Source organism: Taudactylus pleione, unplaced genomic scaffold (genome assembly GCF_031769625.1).
Source record: "Taudactylus pleione unplaced genomic scaffold, aTauple2 ptg000454l, whole genome shotgun sequence".
In the NCBI taxonomy this organism is placed as follows: domain Eukaryota; kingdom Metazoa; phylum Chordata; class Amphibia; order Anura; family Myobatrachidae; genus Taudactylus; species Taudactylus pleione.
Window position 1 is genome coordinate 13,430,318 of NW_028284856.1, and position 19,343 is coordinate 13,449,660.

General features: G+C 41.4%; 1 protein-coding gene across 1 annotated transcript in view; it reads left to right on the forward strand.

Moving 5' to 3' along the window:
• WRN (WRN RecQ like helicase) overlaps positions 1–19,343 on the forward strand; it is a 138,373-nt gene that overhangs the window by 66,302 nt on the left and 52,728 nt on the right. Inside the window, exons 19-22 of the mRNA XM_088448395.1 lie at positions 8,123–8,297; positions 9,141–9,322; positions 13,008–13,109; positions 15,152–15,244. Coding sequence (XP_088304521.1) covers positions 8,123–8,297; positions 9,141–9,322; positions 13,008–13,109; positions 15,152–15,244 — 552 coding nt within the window. The remainder of the gene's footprint in view (positions 1–8,122; positions 8,298–9,140; positions 9,323–13,007; positions 13,110–15,151; positions 15,245–19,343) is intronic.

The window sequence follows — 19,343 nt, forward strand, 5'->3', positions numbered from 1 at the left end:
TCTAACAAGTGCTATAAGCTGCCACTGTGGGCTGTCCCCGGCATTGAGACTGTTGGCTGAATAAGAGGTATATGCCTGCCTATAGTTTCCATTTTCAGGGAAATATACAAATGTATGGCAGCCAATAGGGACACCCTTTTTGTAACGGTGCAGTTTCCCAAACACCGCCATTACAATCCTGGTTTTAAGGATATCCATGCTTGAGGCCAGATGGCAATCAAATTTACTGAGGTACTAATTAAGTAACCTGTGCTCAAGCATGGATAGCCTTTAAAACCTGGACAGAGTTTGGGAACCTCCGCCATATAAATGCAGTGTTGATCTTTTACCATTAACTGGTTCATTCTTTTGGAACTAGTTAATGGAGAAGCTGACCACATATATGAGCATGTGGAGTTTAACACAAATTGTACAAAACATTACAGTTTGGTAAGTAATCTGCTTATACAATATGAAGTATATTGCCAGTGATTTGTTGGTAGCCTTTGCCAATTAAGTTTTGGTGAATCTGCCTCCTCTATACTGTTGCTAACACAGTAATTGGCAATACCTGTACCCTAGATAACTGTGAGGATATCCATTATTCCTTCTGTTTTCCACTATCTAAAAACTCTACTTAGGGCATAGCAGTATGTAAATGGATTGATCCTGGTTTTATGAGGAGTGTAATTTTTTGGCATTCTCATCAGTCCCTGCACCAGTGGAGCTTACAATCTATGCTCCCCTATGACATGGGCACACATACTCCCTATGGCTATCTTTTTTTATTTTTTTTATTTAGTCAGTAACCAGTTTATCTGCCAGTATGCTTTTTGGACTGTGGGAGGAAAAGAGAGCACCCGGAGGAAACCCAGGAAGAACATACACACACATATAGGGCCCTGGTTGAAGTTGAATCCATGACCTCTACTAATCACCGCACCGCCAATGTTCTACAACTAAATTTTATAAAAAAATTCTGCATTATAACACACCCTTTATTGTTAATTTTAATAATGTTTACTTATGTAGAGTTTCCATTTACCTTTGCTAGAAAGAACCTATATTACAGAGATGAGGGAAGCTGGGTATCAGACCTTAACAGTAAGGACACATGACCCAGTCACTCACCTCTCCTGTAATAGACCAATGTGTTAATGGGGTCTATTCACCCGGTATCCTGCTACTTATCGGGGATTTCTTTTTGTGTCTTATCAGACCTGAATAAAAATCCCCATTAAGTGATAGCCTGTGGGCTGCCTTCGGGGGTAATTTAATAGCCCCGGGCGATCAATTAGCATGCTGTAAATTATCGCGGCTAATTAAATTCCCCCCTTAGAGCCCATCTGGTAACTGATACTTGTGATTATATTGCTTATTGATGCCTTGGCATCCATCATGTACATATTGTACTGCATAAAGTCATGTTGCATCTATTCCTGGTGTTTGCTGAGTAACCAAAAGAACAGGAAACTGTTGGAAACTTGTGGGCATTACATGGGCTACATTGCGTGAATACAATATATAAAGTACAAGATACATACAGAAAAATCGGTTCCGAGAATTGTTTATCTAATTTACAAAGTACCAGACGAGGGAGCTTTCTTGGGTGCACTACATAGGTTACAATAGGTAGGATAAGCATTAGGTGGAGATGTGATTACAATATGGAGAGATACAAAGTGCAAAATTCTATGTGCGTTCAATAATATATTATATACACACAGTATTATCATCCATGATGGTATAATGATTGTCAAATAGTATTACAGCAGCAGTATTTAAAAGTCAGTAAATTCATATGTAAATGTTTACTAAGATTTTTTTTATTTAGACTACATTCTCTGAAATGCATGTAATATATTTTTTTTAATTACAAAGAGAGCTTGTTACATGTTATTGTATCCATCTATAGAATAATAACAGCTCTTTCTTGCATTCTATTCTGAGAAGCTTGCTATCTAATTTGCAGCTGATGCACTGAGAGTCAGATTAGCCCAAAGGCGATTTAGCCTATCTTCCTCAGACATCTATCAAATTTCACCCAGGGTGCAAAAACACGCAGGTGTTGTCACAGATGGGTAGAGCTTGAGGTCCAAACACAAATTTAATGTCAATAATTTCTCTGAGGGCCTCCTCCAGGTAAGCAGATCATTTTACCAAACATATCATTAGGCGTGAAATGAGTCTGCGGAATCTGTCTGAAAATGTATGTGGTGGTAATTGGGATAATTTGTATACTCTGATGGCTGCCTGTAGACTGATAGGTCCACATTTAGTGTGATTTTAGGAACTTTTTTTTTATTATTATTATTACACTTCACCATTCTGGACAAACTTGACAACATCAGTAATTTGCGGCGCTCCCAATTATTCCTTCAAGGTAATATGATACTGAAATTATTATTAAAGATACTACAGTGATCAAAGAGGAGTTTTTTGTTAGAAAATATTTGATTTACATACATTAAATGGATTTAAGTAAATATGAACAAGTGATGTAAAAAAAACCCCTCATTTGTTATGATACAAGTAACCACTAGTACGGGAAACCTTTTGTAAGTTAAGCAAAGGCTACACTAATTTTGCTCTGAAAAAATTTTTATTCAGTAAGCCTTAAACCTATCCTTGGGGACTTAACGTACCGCTATAACGCTTCCTGCATCGCCTCTTTACTGAGACGAAGCAGGATACACGAACGATGAGATGTATTAACATCTCATCGGCCGGAGCGGGAGAGTTAAAACTCCCCCACCCCTCCCCCTCCGGTGATCCTTGCTAGAGCCCACAGCGCATCAGCCTAGTGCTCATGCGCTGTGTCTCACTCCTGGCCGGCTAATCTGAGCATGCGCGGGATCTCGCAAGCATCTTCAGATTCTGCGTGCAGCCCAGGAGCCGGCAGCCCCCACAGCAGGGACAGCGTTCTCCCTGCTGCAGGGATAGGACATCGCCAGACTGCAGCTGTCGAACGGTCAGGTGAACTGATTTGTTCATACATAGCCCTGCCCATTTACCGCCAACCCCCCAATCATACATATGGGAAAAGCGGTATCAGCACATATAATGTGCCCTGATGCTGCTTCAGTGATTCATACATCTCCCCCCTTATTTCATAATGTTTTTCTCAAACTCTGTCTTTATTGCATAATGGAGGTGTGTATCCAGCTTTAAAGACACATTTTCGAGCTAAAGGCTAGGTGTATGTGGCCACATCTGTGGATGGCTAGTGGACTATTCAGCTGGTGGAAATACTGGATCAGCCACATGTTGACATGGTGGCGTCTCTGTTGAACAAGGTACAAAAGATATGAGCCACGAAGAGGAATAAAAGCGTGTTTCTAGTACATGTGCTATTTTGGTGCTTTGGGACTTTTGTTAATAATTTTGTTGCCTACAATGGTAATGCTTCCCAAGGTGCTAAGTAAAGTAAAAAGACATGGCATTCCTGGTTACTCCAGATTGGCCGTGCAGAGCATGGTACACCGATATTATCAACATTTTAAATAGTTCATCTTGGCAGCTTCAAGACCAGACCTACTAAGACAAAGCCCTTTTCCTTTTACCTGAGTTTACAGCAGCTGGCTTTATCAGTGTGGCAGTTGTAGCCGTGATTCTTAGAACTAAGGGCCGTATTCGATTAGTTTCGCACTCGCGATACTTTTCCACCTGCCGTACTTTTCGCCTACATCGCGTGTTTTGGACGCAAAACGTTTTCATGCTCGCCCCCGCTATTCGCTGTATTCAATTCCAAAGGATGCGAAAACGCACCTTCAGCAAACACCTGCAATCAAAAAACACCTCCCCCATACTTGCAGGCCCACCAAAAGTCTATTTCGCTAATTTTTATGTGTGTACCCCCACTTTGTACTTTTTTACCTCCATTTTCAAAGTAATTTTTTGGAATGTTCCTCTTTTTTTTGTTAGGGTTTTTTGACGCAGTTATCCTTTGGGGTGGCTGTCCGGAGGGTGCAGAGTGGTTTCCGCACTTTTGCAACCCAACACCACAATTCTGCACTTTTTTCCACCTGCTATTCATATGCGAAACTTTTTCGCATATTACATTACATTGAATTGACTTTCCGCGTACGCGAAACATCTTTGCAATTGAATATGGCAAAAAAAGTTCCACTTGGCGAAATGACGTCACCCGCGATTTGCGGATTCCGACTTTTCATCGCTAATTGAATACGGCCCTAAGGGTTTGTCTGGGAAGGTGATTCAGGCTATGCTTAAAGCCAAGAAACCAGGTTCAGACAGAAATTACCATAGAGTATGAAAGACGTACATCTCTTGGTGTGAGAGGCAGAGATTTCCTGTCTTGATTGCCATTCATCTTTTTGGAGGGTCTAGTATTACCTCCTTGAAGGACCAGGTTTTGGCTGACCATCTTGCCAGAAGTCCAGATATTTTTTGTTGGTGGTACTGCATGTAAAGCTTCCATTTGATCTTCTGTAGCTCTGTAGGATCTTGGATCTAGTGTTGAATGCCTCTATAACATTCTTCTTTTGAGCCGTTTGATTAAATGTAGTTAAAGTTCCTCTCCTGAAAGACTGTTTTTAATTTAGTGATTTGATTAGATAAGAGAGGTTTGGAAGCTGTGCGCTCTGTTTTGTAGGTCTAATTTTTCATTAGGCTCAGACAGTCCTTCGGACTTTTTTTTTTTTCACATTAGGCGGGATATTGTCATTTCAGCTTTGGACCGTCATAGGCCAACATAAGAAGAGCACTCTCTTCGGTCCCTGGGTGTGATGAAACTTTGAACACTAACGAGGACAAGTGATGCTCGCAAGAGAATTGATTTGTTGGTTTTATTTGATGCTTACAAAAAGGATTGGCCAGCTTCAAAGCAGTTCATTGCTAGGTGGGTAACTTCCACTATTAGTCAGGCTAAAGGCTCATACACACTAGACGATAAAGTGGACGATATCATTATCGTTCATGGCATTCAATATCGTCCAGTGTGTATGCACGATATCGTTAACGATGCGCGCTCCCGCAGATCGTTAACTATGTTTGCCGTCGCTTGAACTTGCAGGACAATCTGACGATATTGTCAGATTCTGCGAGTTCAGGGATTTGGCAGGGTGACGTCACTGAACGATATCGTTAATGCCCGGGAGTTCAAGGGATAACACTTAACAATATGCTCCATGAGCAATATCGTTAAGTGTGTATGAGCCTTTACACTGGGGCTGGGCATTTGGTTCCAGAAAATCTCGAGGCACATTCTACTTGGTCAGTAAGTGCCTCTTGGGAAGTGTTGCTAGGAGCTTTGGCTGGCCGACTGCGTGGGACCGCCAGTAGTCTGTTCATGCATTCACCAGATATTATAGGTTTAATGTGTTGGGGGTAGTGTACATGGCACTAATTTACTATCTCAGCCCTACAGTATATTCCATGGGCAACCATTTAGCATTCTGCCTAGGGAGGCTGATCCCGGGATATTGGCCTAAAAATGTCTGTGATTAGAAGCCTCCAATCCTGATCCCGGCATTGGCCATAAATGTTTTTTGTTTATTTTTATATGCCAGGCAGCACTGAGCACCTCCAGCAGAGTGCTCAGACGGTGCCCGGCTGGGTGCACTGTGTAGCGTGATGTGAGGACAGAGGTCATGCTGCGCAGCCCTGCACCAGCTGGAGTGCCCACCCCTCTCCATGGCCATGCTGTAGTTTCCCTGCTGTCGCCGCTTGCTGCACGGTAAGTGTCTGTGGGGGCTGGGTGGGGGACATTTAAAAAAAAAAAAAAAAAACAGGCCAATCCCGGTATTGAAAAATACGGCCTTGGATTGGCCTCCCTAATTCTGCCCTTTGGCATTAATGCTTAAGTGTTCATGTTTAAAAATGTAATAAATCAGATCCTTGTTTGTTACACACAATTTCAATATAGTCCAAAACCTACAATAGTCACTAATCTCTGACCGTTTAGTGGCTGATTTTGAGTCTGATGCAGTTCAGCGATTTCTTTATTTTTTTCTTTTGCGTAAGCACCCAGAGTCCATGTGCACAGAGTTGCAGTTACAATTGAGATGTACGGTCTCAGATATGTCTAGAAAATGTATTTTGTAATCCTTGGTGTAGACATGGAGGTGGCTAAGTGGATACATGGAGATGGCCCATCTTATGGACACGTTATGGGAATGACGTGGCTGTGTGACTGATAGTGGTTGTATACAGAGACGCAGAATCATTCACATAAGAGGCCACATTCAGACTGATAATCTGCACCTGCCATAGGTAGGGCTGGTGCAGGCTCCGATCGTGCAACCGAATGCTATTTGAGAGTCTCAGTCCCTGCACGTGTACACCAGGGAAGGACTTGTAGCGGTATTTCTATAAAGCCACAGAAGCAATACCTGCAAACGGAGCTGCAACGTACAGGCTCAAAATGAGGTCCTTAATGTTTTTCTTCAAATATCGTGGCATTATTTATGATTAACTAATTAGTTTTTTTTTTTTTTTTTTAAGTTGTTTGCTAAATTGTTTTGCAAACTAAAATGCTTGTATTGTGGTAGAAATTTTAGTGCATCTTTGAGTATTTTTGTAAATGACATACCGTGCATATATATTTCTTACTGTAATGGGACTTGACATATAAACATTTGTGCATCCTATTGTTGCCTGTCGTCCGCCATAGGAAACTAAGAATTAGGGGGGAAATCTGTTAGTTGCAGGGTTTACCCAGAGCACTAATGACCAGAGGCAGGATTGCAAGGACTAATCCATGTTAACATGCAGAATCTGCAATTGAAACCCATTGATTCCGCATTTATGCACTTGGCCGACCGACTTTGGTAATCATACACACTTAGCAATCGGCCACACGATAAGTCAGGCCACAGGAACCAGCTGTGATGTCATTGTCACTGGTTCCTATGGCCAGCAAAGGGATCGGTCAGACGATCATGTGTACACAAGAGCAGATTTAAAGCACATATCTTCCAGATATATTGCATCTGCCGTGCTGCATAGCCGATGTAATATATCTGTGAAAGACGGCCAGATGCGCTGAATGGTATATCATTCGTAGGCTGTACGAGTGATATATCGTGCAATGTGTACCCAGCATAAGAGTTTCTTTTGCCCTAGCAGTAATTATTGGACATTACATAAATAAACTCCTTCAGACCAAGTGAGGCTTCTTACCATGCAGGTCTAACGCTTGGTATACACTAATAGTATGATATATCGTCCAGTTTCAGATCGGAACGATATATTGTACACATCGTATAGTGTGTACTCTCATTCCGTTGTTAGGCGTATCATCCCAGTTCTGCACATCAGATATGACGATGCAATGAACGACGTGGTGCTGTTATATGCAGCATGTAACCGTACATTGCGCCGACGTACACCGGATCGTGCAGTATGTACAGTGCACGCAATGTACCATTACATCGCATCGCACCATCGTATGATGTGTACTCCGTTTAAGATTGTTTGTTTTGACAAAAGGCAAAAAATTGATACAATGATGTCTAAACAGTACTCATTCACAGTGCTGAAACATGCATAGGCAAGCATTCTCTCCAATATATAAAGTGAAAGTTTCTATAGATTTCATTCTTGTGTATCCTGATAAAGTACATTTATGTGGAAAACAGCTGTGTGCATGAACACCTGATCATGCCAGACGTAGTTTATTGTATTTATTTTCATCTTTGTAATTTTAATAAAGGAAATCAATTAACATTTGACCAGTACTGCAGACTTGTACCAATGCTGCATAATCTTTCTTGATATAGATTTATACAGGGCAGCACAGTACTACAGTGGTTAGCATTGTAGTCTACTAGTGCTGGGGTTATTTCTAAGCTGGAGTGTTTCCTTCGTATGCTCCGGATTTCTATCACAGTCCAAAAGCAAGTTTAGTTGGCTTCAGACTAATAATGGGCTCCATTGTATGTGTGTGTGGTAGGGAATTGACACTGTAATGGGTTAGGGACTAATGTGCATTCTTTCTGTACAGTGCCATATAAACTGGAACTATATAAATGATGATATATATTAAAAGCATCCATTCTTCTTAATATTTGTAAGTACAGATTCACTGAGAACTTGTAAAGTGGAATTAACATTTTTTGGAAATATGTTTTGCATATAGTAGAATATAGGACATTATTTAAGCCTTTCTTTCATTCCATAGGTCTGCCTGGGAATTTGAAGGTGCTTCTATTGTTTATTGCCCCTCCAGAAAGACATCTGAACAAGTCACAGCAGAGTTGTATAAACTGGGCATTTCCTGTGGCACTTATCATGCTGGCATGGGAATCAAAGCAAGGAGAGATGTGCATCACAGATTTATGAGAGATGAATTACAGGTATAAGCCTCATCCCCATTTGATAAGACTGATTTCGGTGGTTGAGCAAGGATCCTGCAACAGTGGCTGCTCAGCATAACATTCTATGCTAGAATACTTAGTATAATGAGCAGCAAAATCTTTATATGTATGTACAAGGTAATAAGTGTTTTATTCACATCAGTCCCGGAGATAATTTATACAAACTTATACTCCAGTACATCACTCCACATCCCTCAGACAACCGTTCTTCTCTCTTTAGCGAGAGTTTTTTTCTTCAGCTCATATTGTAGTGGGTGCGCCAGTTTCAGGAGGTTTGCTCACACTACAGAACAATATTAGGTTAAAACCAATAGAATCAGCCCCATTGTATACTTATACAGGTAAAAAAAACAATTATGAGTTCAGAGCAAAACAAAGAGCAAGTAACTGTATACATGGGAAAAACCAAGTTGCAATGTAAGGGGTGCATATACATTTATCTTTTTGTACACGGTAAATACATGTAGCCCACAAATACTGGACAGCTTTATGTTTAGTCTGCAATTTAGATTTCAGCTAAGACACGTCCCTCCCAAATCTAATTCTTAAATCTGCAGGTGCAAAGGTACTTATATTTTTTCTTTTTTTTAACTTTGCTCCCAACTCAGAATCAGATTGTGAATATATTTTGTGCACATGGTGTATACAGTGTAGTACAATAGCAATGCTTTTGTTGCATTCCTGTTACAAACTATGGTTTTCATTAGTCAAAAATGATATCAATATAATGCTGTATATGTTGCTAAACAGCAATACGGTTAGTCCTGCAGCACCAAACATTAATAATAATTTATAATGACCACTTCATTCTTTACCTGACAGTGTGTTGTGGCCACTGTCGCGTTTGGCATGGGCATCAATAAACCAGACATCCGCAAAGTTATCCACTATGGAGCCCCTAAAGAAATGGAGTCCTATTATCAAGAGATGGGTAGAGCCGGAAGAGACGGTCTCCCCAGCAGCTGTCATGCTTTGTGGGCTCCAGCAGACATGAATTTTAACAGGTAAATGTATGCTCTTTTATTTTAAACACATCGGCTTACCAATTGTTAGATCTATACTTGTGCACACTAGTATTTACTGTCGCTTATGTGTAGTTTTGCAAGGACATCCATTGATGTCGGTGCATGCTGGCACTTGTTCTGCCATAAGTGTTTGCAATATATATTGACATTATAACCATGGTACCCACTGGCCAAGGGTATTAGAAGGTACCCACTGCTACTCAGCATGGGACAGTTCTCTGTAGGTAGGGAGGCCGAAACATTTTTTACGAGTCCTCCCCAAGAGGGTTGTACCTGATGCAGAGTAGGCTGGATTTTTAGGGAATGTAATGCAAATAGTAAATTCAGATGTTTTACATCTGGCTTTACCACGCAGTTATGCTTAAACCGAACACAGGTTAGCCTCAAGCCTATGTTGTTTGGGGGCTTGCAAGCAGCAACACTTCAAGTGAAGTTTGAGTGTTCAGCATCCAAACCGCAGAATGGTAAATCCTGCAGTCTGTATCTGAATATCACATCCAATGTGCAAAGCGCACACAAGAATTGCCCATTAATAAATCCCTTCCAAGTGTATTTATAACATTGCTGCTGAATGAAATTAATTATAAAGTACTAACATCTTCTGTATCACTAAATTTAGAGGCTTGTGTTGCACACAGGTTAAATGCAATGACACTGGTGTAACAGTAGTGTAACAGTAGCCCTGCTCAAGTGAGGTGTGGAAACAGATGACTGTGACAGGGAGGTTATCTGTAGGTGACAGTGGCTACATTTACTGAGTAAAGTGGAGATTGAAGAGGGAAAGTGGATTAGGCTTCCTTTAACCCAGTGGTTCCCAAACTTATTTGAATCACGGCGCCCTAGACTAGCTGCAGCATTTTTACGGCACCCCTAAGTTTCAGTTTGTTATTGAGATATTCAGAGTTTTTTTTAGTAAACTAGTAAAGTGAAGTAAGTTGTGGTTACCTGTCATCCTTAGGCTCAGTTATGTGGTGGTGGACAGGTTTGCACTTCTGTTTGTTAACATATTTACATTACATTGACCATAAGTAATTTGATTTGGTGATGGACCACCAACCTGAGGCACCCCTGCAAGTGTCTCAAGGCACCCCAGGGTGCCACGGTGCACAATTTGGGAACCACTGCTTTAACCCCTTTGTGCTGGGGTTTTACCACTCCTGTGCTGAGGCCATTTTTCAACATTTGCGAATTTCATAATTCAAAATCACAATTTTTTTAGATGTCTTTGTACATTCAAAAAATTCCATTAGTGTCTTTGCTCATTGGAATACGTCACATAAAATGTAACTAAAATGCCGAAAAACAGTAATTTTTTTAAATTGAAATTTCAAGACCATGAATCAAAAGCAAATGCATTTTTTATTATAAATAAAAAAACACTTCTACATTATAGCTGGGTGCACACTAGACGATATGTTCTCCAATCCCACAGTTCGGAGCAACATATCTAGTGCATCGTCTAGTGTGTACCCATGATATGCGCACTCCCGTGGGTCATTAGCGACATCCCCTGACGGCCCTACTGCAGGGCCTACGGGGGATGTTGCTAACGATGCCTTGCTGCAGAATGCTGCATGGCGCATCCCTCCCCCCATCGGACCCGGCAGTGGAGAAGTTGCCCATAGCAACCAATCAACTTCTAGTTCTACCTACAGTATAATTTTATAGAATGTACTTGATAAATGGTACCTGAAAGCTGAATGGTTGCTATGGGCAACTTCTCCACTAGTCCACTTCTCCACTCTATTCACTGCTTGAAGCAGCAATCCCTAAAGCTGCTAAAGAGCTGCATTATTTGAGACTCCTTTCTTTCATGTGTGTGCCCCTACAAGTATAGGTACAGTTATGGAAGTGATAGAGCACGTAGGGTTCTCCTGTCAATATATGGAAACTTGTATTTATTATAATATATATTATCTGGTGATCAACAGACAATATCTACTGTGGCCATATATTTTGAACAGGGGGAGGGAGGGATGTGTTTTTGCCCATCTATGGAAATCTTTAGATTGCAAGCTGTCACGAGCAGGGCCCTCTTCCCTCATGTGCTTTTCCTTCCCTCACTTATACCATTATCTCCTTCCCACTGCCAACAACAGCACCAAGCCTTTGGGTTTGCCACCGTGTTGCTCATTTGAGTATTATGGCTGCAGCAGCAGTGTTTATAAACCTTGTCCATGTTCTGCAGTGTTCTGTACTGCAAGTCACTTTCTTGTTTTGTTCATGCTGTTTATGTACTCTGTATAGTGCTGTGGACCCCTTGTGGTGCCTTAGAAATAAAGGATGATAATATTAATAATCTACATTTTCGGTTGTGATGGGTGATTATGTCCTGTAGTGTTCACTCTAGCTCCGGCGGCAGGCAGGGCGCCGGAGCCAGAGATGGCACCTTTGTGCGTGCGCCATAGTCGCGCGAAAAGGGGGCATGGCCATTGAATATGGGGGCTTGTCTATGAGACGCGTCCCCTTTTCGTTACTTTTGGGGGCGTGCCCGGCACTTACGGACACACCGGGCAGCCCCCAAGCGCTGCAGACAGGCAGAATAGATGCCGGGCGCATGCACCCGGCGTCTATTCGGCGGTGACCGGGTCACCCCACATTTCTCCACCCGCGGGACACTGTGACCCGCGGGTGGAGACTGCACCCGCAAGCTGTGAGGGCAGAGCGCTTTTTACCGTCCAGAAGGAGGGCAGGGCGCCGCGCCCCGCTAAAACATCCTAGCGGGAACGCTATCCTGGTATCACAGGTTATCATTCGACAATAAGTACTAAAGAAACTCAGCTATTTTTAATCTGGATGTTTTCTTAATTATTGAAAGTCAGGTTAAATGAAATCTTCCCTATCGTAGGACTCCTTTTGTTAGTGCAGTGGATTTCGCCTGCTGATCACACTGATCACCAGGCATTCATTTCTATGGGGGCATATAGTTTGAGAGTACTCTCCTCTTTCAAATGAGGCTGTCCCCATGTTTCTGTTTTGTATGGTGGGGGATATTGAGGGACGCTCCAACACCTCTTTCATTCTTGTTTAAATATATTTTATGTTGCACAACGTCACTTCCTGATCACCCTTGGCCACTGCCAGTGGTGACATGTCTTTTTTTTAAAGTTACTCGTCCTCCCCAGTTAAAAGGTGCATACATACGTAAAGATTTTCTGTCCAACCATCCAACTAATTGATTGGTTGGAATGAAAATCTGGTAAGGTATGAAAGCAAATGACAATCAAATTTGCTCCCATACGCCAGAAAATGGACAAAAACTGTTGTTTGAACAAATTGTTTAGATCAAACATTTAACAAACTTGTCTGACGACCGTTTTCATCTGTTTTCTGGCATTTAGGAGCAAATTGCTGATCATCAGTTACTCCCATACATTACCAGATTTTCATTCCAACCAATCAACTAGTTGGATGGTTAGACAGAAAATCTTTACGTGTGTACCCAGCCTTAGTTTATATAAACTATGTGAATGGAATAAGTGAAGTAGAAATGATTTACCACACTTGCTTTATGTTAAGATTTCTTGTGCGGATGTTAGTTTGCTCTCTTATTCTATGGATGTTTATATAATGATGATTGTAAAAACATGTGAATAAAGGAATGATTTAGAATTGCCTGCATTTCTTATTGAATTATAATGGTTTGTTTTCCCATTTTCTATAGACGCATGCTAATTGAAATCAAAAACAAACATTTTCGGGAGTACAAACTGAAGATGTTGGCAAAGATGGAAAAATATCTTAATTCAACCAGTTGCAGACGCAAGTATGACCCCATGCCTAATCCTATTTTTTTACTTAATAAAATGGTGTCATACCATGTGTATCTGTTTATAACATTCACGGTCATATCTACTTACTAGCCTGAGTAAATCCAACTTCAACAATTACTGTGCCATTTTACACCTGGGCACAACCATGTTGCACTGCAGGGGGTTCAAATTCAATATGCACTTACAGATTTAGACATACAAGGTGGTACATCCCAGCTCAACTTTAAAACGCAGTGTTAAATAAAGCTTCCCAGTATTTGTCTGTTACATGCAAAAGTCAGCAGTATCTTCGCTGCATGCTAAAAAAAAAAATAATACCCCCAAAAAATGCATTTGCTCTGATTCCTCACAACATGGTTTTTCCAAGTACAAATATGTCCTTTAGCTGAATTTGCTCCTAACTCATGTCATTATGCTATCACTATATTAAATGTGTATTTTATACATGCTGCCTAAGCAGTAAGTGTGGTAGTTACCACTGAAGCTCCTCACCAGCAGTCTGCTGTTTCATTCATTACTTATAGGCACAGTGAGACCATGCTCCAACACACAGTTTCTGATGCTTAGGTCATGTCATGGTGATGGGATTGTATATTCTGCCCTCTACCCATGTTTTAGGTTCTTATGAGTAGTTAGTGTAGCAAAATAATCAAAATAGACAATTACACTTTAAAGCAACAAATTGATTTAGGTGTTATGGTATTTGAAAGGACTAAAAAGCCAAAGGAAGCCGCATGAACAATGCGTTTTAATGTGCTATATGAGTAGCGTTAGAAAGAGATCATGATTCCACTTCATTGATCATTTATTTGATTAGAGGCCACTTAATTAAGAATTACAAGAGAGGTAGGGCAAGTAAACTACGTCCCTGTTTTTGTAGTTTTGAATTGCAGTGTCCTGATATTTCAGCAAACTTCATTTTAGATGTAATGTACAGGAAAGTGCATGGATTTGAGCACCACAATGGCTGCTACTGGGTATGTCAGGCCATCCTTTGCTGAGCATGGTCTTCTACTACTGCACCAACATGCAAATCAAGATTTAAGTTTGCAGTACAACATTAATTTAATTAGATTAAGGAGTGGAGAGGATGTTATTTTTTGGAATGCGGTCAGTATCCCGATGGCTGGGATTCCGGTGGTCAGAATAGCGGCTACAGAATCCCGGTGCCGGCATCCCGATGGTAAATAGCTTGGTTAGGGGGAGGCTCAGGGTTATTGTTAGGGTTAGGCACTAGGGGGGAGGGTTAGGTTTAGGATGCGGGAGAGGGGGTGGTTAGGTTTAGGATGCGGGAGAGGGGGTGGTTAGGTTTAGGCACTGGGGGGGAGGTTAGGGTCAGGCATCGGGGAGGGAGTGGGGGGGCGGTTAGGATATCCTAACCCTGTCGGGATGCCGGCGTCAGGATTTTGATCATCGGAATCCCGAGTGCCCGCATCCCGTACCCATCTTTTTTTTATCCTAAAAAAGGATTTTCCTTTTGAAACCAAGTTTTGTTCTGTACATTTAATTGGATGCATTTTATACCTCTCAATTACAATTCTACAGGAAATCCCAATTCTTGGCAGGAATTATGTGGGTGTGTGCCTTGGGATGTGCTAGATGGAGTGTTTGACGCATTTTCGCGCATAAGGTGCCAGGGTCTTAAATTACCCTTAATTACTTGGTCATGTGAGACGACTTTCATAGAAATATGACAGCATGCATTATGCAACTCTTGAATGTTATGACAATTAAAAGAAATGTCAGACAGCACAGTTTTCTGCCATCTGCAGTATATTGGAATATGGTTGGTGAATTGTTTAGATACACTTTATTTCACCTCAGATTTGATAACCTGGGCCTTTTAGATATGCAATGTGTAGCTGTATATTCTCAGCAAGAATGACATCACTGTCTGTGAATTAAACAAAGCCAATTAATTCTGTCCCCCTAGATTAAATTAATGAAGATTACTTTAGCCTATTGTTGTGTTCATTCAATTTAACATGTAAATTCTTGTTCTTTTTTATTTACCTCACAATGTTCCCTTGTGTAGGATCATCTTGTCTCATTTTGAAGACAAACAACTCCGCAAGGCCTCTTCCGGTATCATGGGAACTGAAAAATGTTGTGATAACTGCAATTCCAGGTAAATGCTCTCTCTAGAGGGTAAATGCCCGGACAACTTAATATTTCTCGAACTTGTGGAAAGTTTAAACAGCAAGCAGCTTCAAACCTATTAAACCACCAATTCTAATATTGGAATAAGGAGAGAACTTTTGAGAACAAATATGATTTCAGGCTTCAGTTAAAACAGGTTATCACTGAAAATGGGAGTGATTAGATTTGGCGATAGACCTCATTTTCAAAAGTCTATAACATCACAAGTGTTTTTCTTGTAGGCTAGTGTCACAAGGGTGCTCAAGAAAGCTGCATTTTTCCATTAATAAAAGAAAGAAAAAAAAAACATACTAAAGCCTTGTGTAGTGAAACCCAGCAGTTTCCGTATCATATGAGATGCGATTTATAATCAGACTTGCGTAACCACAAAAATGTTAATAATTGCCTATATAATTACAGCTACAACAGAACCCATATGTAAAATGTGTCCCTAATTTATAATGGGTTCTCTTAGATCTGCAATAAAAGTGGTTTGTTTATTGAAACGTAATTATTGCAGGTATGACCGATTACAAGGTTGCTTATGTGCAGAGGAAACCAGTACTCGGACAGGGGGTGTCGATGAAGGGGACAGTTGTAGGAGCTGGGTCACATAGCAAATAATGGAGCAAAACCGCAGATGAAATAAAAAGATCACCTTGTTATCTTTACTTTAAGAGGGTGTAACGACAAATCAGTAATACAAAATCAGATCTAAAATAAACTTATGCAATGTATCTGAGTTAAATGTATCAATTAAAGCTTGTATTGCAAAGAAACATATCAATATGAGTCCTGTAAAGATGTACAGATGTGTCCTCTCTCATCTTACCTCAATACACCATGCAGCGCGATATATCTGGCGTGAGGAGTCAGGTCCTGTGCAAGTCTGCTAGCGTCAGGCTTCTTTTTTTAGCCAAAAATGCATCTAAGACGCAATGTAATGTGACTAGGACGCACCAGGAGACGGCAGTGATCAATTTGTTATGTGACACTTGTATATCTGTGTGTTACTGGGACTGAAAACGGAACTTGGTGTGGAAAAAAGCTGCGGTCGCTGCATCAGCACAGTCTCCTGGCGTCTCATCGCATTGCATTTTTAGCGAAAAAAGACGCCCAGTGCTAAAAGAATCTTGCGGGACCAGGTACGCCAAGAGAGACTGTTTGGCGCAACCGCAGCAAAAGACGAGTGAGGACACATCTGAAGTAAGTTAATCGAAATAAACTATTTGCAAAAGTAGCATATTTTTACACATATACAGACTCGACTATTTTTTGAGGAGTCATCATTATCAGCCTGTATTTGTAAAGTTCTGCAGCTGCTACTAAAGGTTACAGGAATGGAAGATCTACAGTTTCTAGATAGACAGTCAAAAGATCGACACCAGATGGTCAACAGGACCAAATGGTCGACACATTGTTTTTTATGATGGTTAGGGTTAGGCACTTAGCCGAGGGTTCATGTTAGGCTACGGAAGGGAGCGGTTAGGGTTAAAATAATAATTAAAAAAATGTCAGTCATGAACACTTTCTTATACAATGAAATGCGTTGATAAAAAGATATTTTTTAAAATGTCGACATTTTCTATGTCGACATTTTGATCATGTCAACCATTTAGTCCAGTCACCCTTTTGACCCTGTTGACGTATTGTCTGTCTAACATGTGGTGTCGATCTTTTGGCTGTTTATCTAAATAGTGTAGATCTTTCAATCTATACTCGTGAAAAACACAGACCTCCAAACCGGCTCAATTACGATTATTTGCAAGGCCAGGTTTGCATGAACACACCCTCACTGAACTATGCCTACTTGAGAACACCAAGTCTCATCTCCGTTCTGCCTCTCTGTAAATTTGGCTATGCTCAACATTGTATACGTTCAGGAAGCGGCGGGTGGAATGCCGATGCCGGCTTCCAGACATTGTTATCCCGACTAGGGACGAATGGCAGGCGTCTAAATCTAGACGCCTGTCATTTGACCGACGTCAGGAGACCGGCGTCCGGCATTCCGATCGAGCGGATGCCGGGCGCCGCAGCGGACTGCCGCGGGGGGGGAGGGTTAGGTTTTGGGCTCCCGGGGGGGACTTAGGGATAGGCATCCCCCCCCCCCCTCCCCGGGAGGTTAGGACAAGGCTAGGGGGAGGGAGGGTTAGGGTTAGGCAGCCCCCCGGGGGACTTAGGCTTAGGGGGTGGGAGAGCTTGGTTTAGGCACTTAGAGGGGGGATTAGGGTTAGGCACAGGGGGGGAAGGTTAGGGATAGGCACCCTAAAGGAGGGTTAGGCTTAGGGGGTAGATTAGTGAATACTTACCTAAGGACGATCAGGATTTCCTCCTCTGTCGGGCAGGCGCTGTAGGGATTTGAACCGCCGGCCAGGAGTCCAGCGGTAATTCATACCGATTCCGCTCAAAATGACTCAGTGATTTCACGCAAATTACTCTACAAAAAGTTGGGCATTGTTCTCAGTCTGCATCGGCCCCAAAATATTTGCCTACCACCCATGCTAAGAAGGACAAATAAGTCATGAGAATGTGGGATTATCTTCTTTTTGTGTTGGTTTTCGTTTAAAGCAGTTTTTTATATTTATAATTACATTAGCCACTGATCAAGACAATGAAGTAGCAGAAGGAACAGATTTTCAATCTTTGAACCTTGTCATGTTATGATCTGCTCACTTTGTCAGTGCCACACAAGAGACTCTCTCAGGCAAACAGCCAGATAAGTGCTGCTGCTTCCATGATGAAACCGATCATATATGCAATCACTTTGGGGTCCCCCTGCAAGGGTATTAGTTGCGCCTGCTGTACGACAGGCAGATGTCACAGATTGCACATAGTTTCCTGTAGGAGTAACAATCTCATTTTCTCGTTTAAAGGCTAAAATGTGTCTCCTACCGCAGGAACAACCCCTTATCTTGCCTATGTACCATAAAAAAGATAGTAAAACATGCAAACGCTTGCAGAAATATTCTGTGCCCTAGAGATAAAGGGAGCACCAATCAGTGTGAGCTGTGCTTTCGCAAGTGGCCAATCACTAGCAATTTGCTAGGTGTGAAAGCCATCATCACTATCATATGCCAGTTGCACCAGCCCCTAGCCCACCCGCATCTATCTTTTTCCAGCACTGAATGTGAAAGCATTTGCGTGAGCAAACCTTACTGTACATTTGCTACGGCAGAACACCCATATCCAACCCCAGTCTGCCTCTTCAGACATGAGATGCATTCATTGTCTACACTTGTGCATTGCGGTGCATTTGCCTTTGTTGGCATGTAATCTGAGCATGGGCAGTGCAACGAAACACACTTTTTACTGTTATAGTACTCACTTTGCATCTGCCCCAGAGTGTGCATGTTTTGTATGGCGTGTACAGCAAAGTTAGTGAAGGTGGATTTATTCATTTAAGATCTAAAAAAAACAGCATATGATACTCAATCAAAAACTAAATTGTATTGACAGCAGAGGTGATAAATGTGCTTTAGGTGTATTTATACATATAGAGAATGTGGAACTACTGCGTGAATGATAAAAAATCTACATTCAGAGCTCAAGGCAAAGCTAAAAACATGATCTAAAAATATTCAAGTATAATATTTATATAAGTAAAAAATAGAGGAGCCAAAAATTCAGTATATTTCTTTCATAGGAGTGCCTCATATAGGGTCGCACGTAATGCATACACATCTGTATACACACGTTGCATACACATCATGATCAGTATACAAATGCTGTTCTACTGCAGTATTGTGAGCCGTAGACATCTTTGTTTATGCAACGCCTCAGCTGCAGTCATCACTATCAACGGCATTTACACCTATTCTATGCTGGGTGCTGGAGATACGGCTTACCCACTGCATACGCACAATACATACACCCAGTTGCCACCAGAAACGCCCATTTCCCATACACCAAGAAATGAGTGTGACCCATTCAATGGAATGCTACCATGAAACCCCAATCCAATTAAGTGTTTATAGATATCCAGGTCCCAATATGAAGAAAGTACACTGAAGTGCCAAAAGTCATGGGATAGCAGTATGTAAGGATAATGGTAGATGGCGTCACCCTATTGTGAAGTCTTGAAAGTGCCC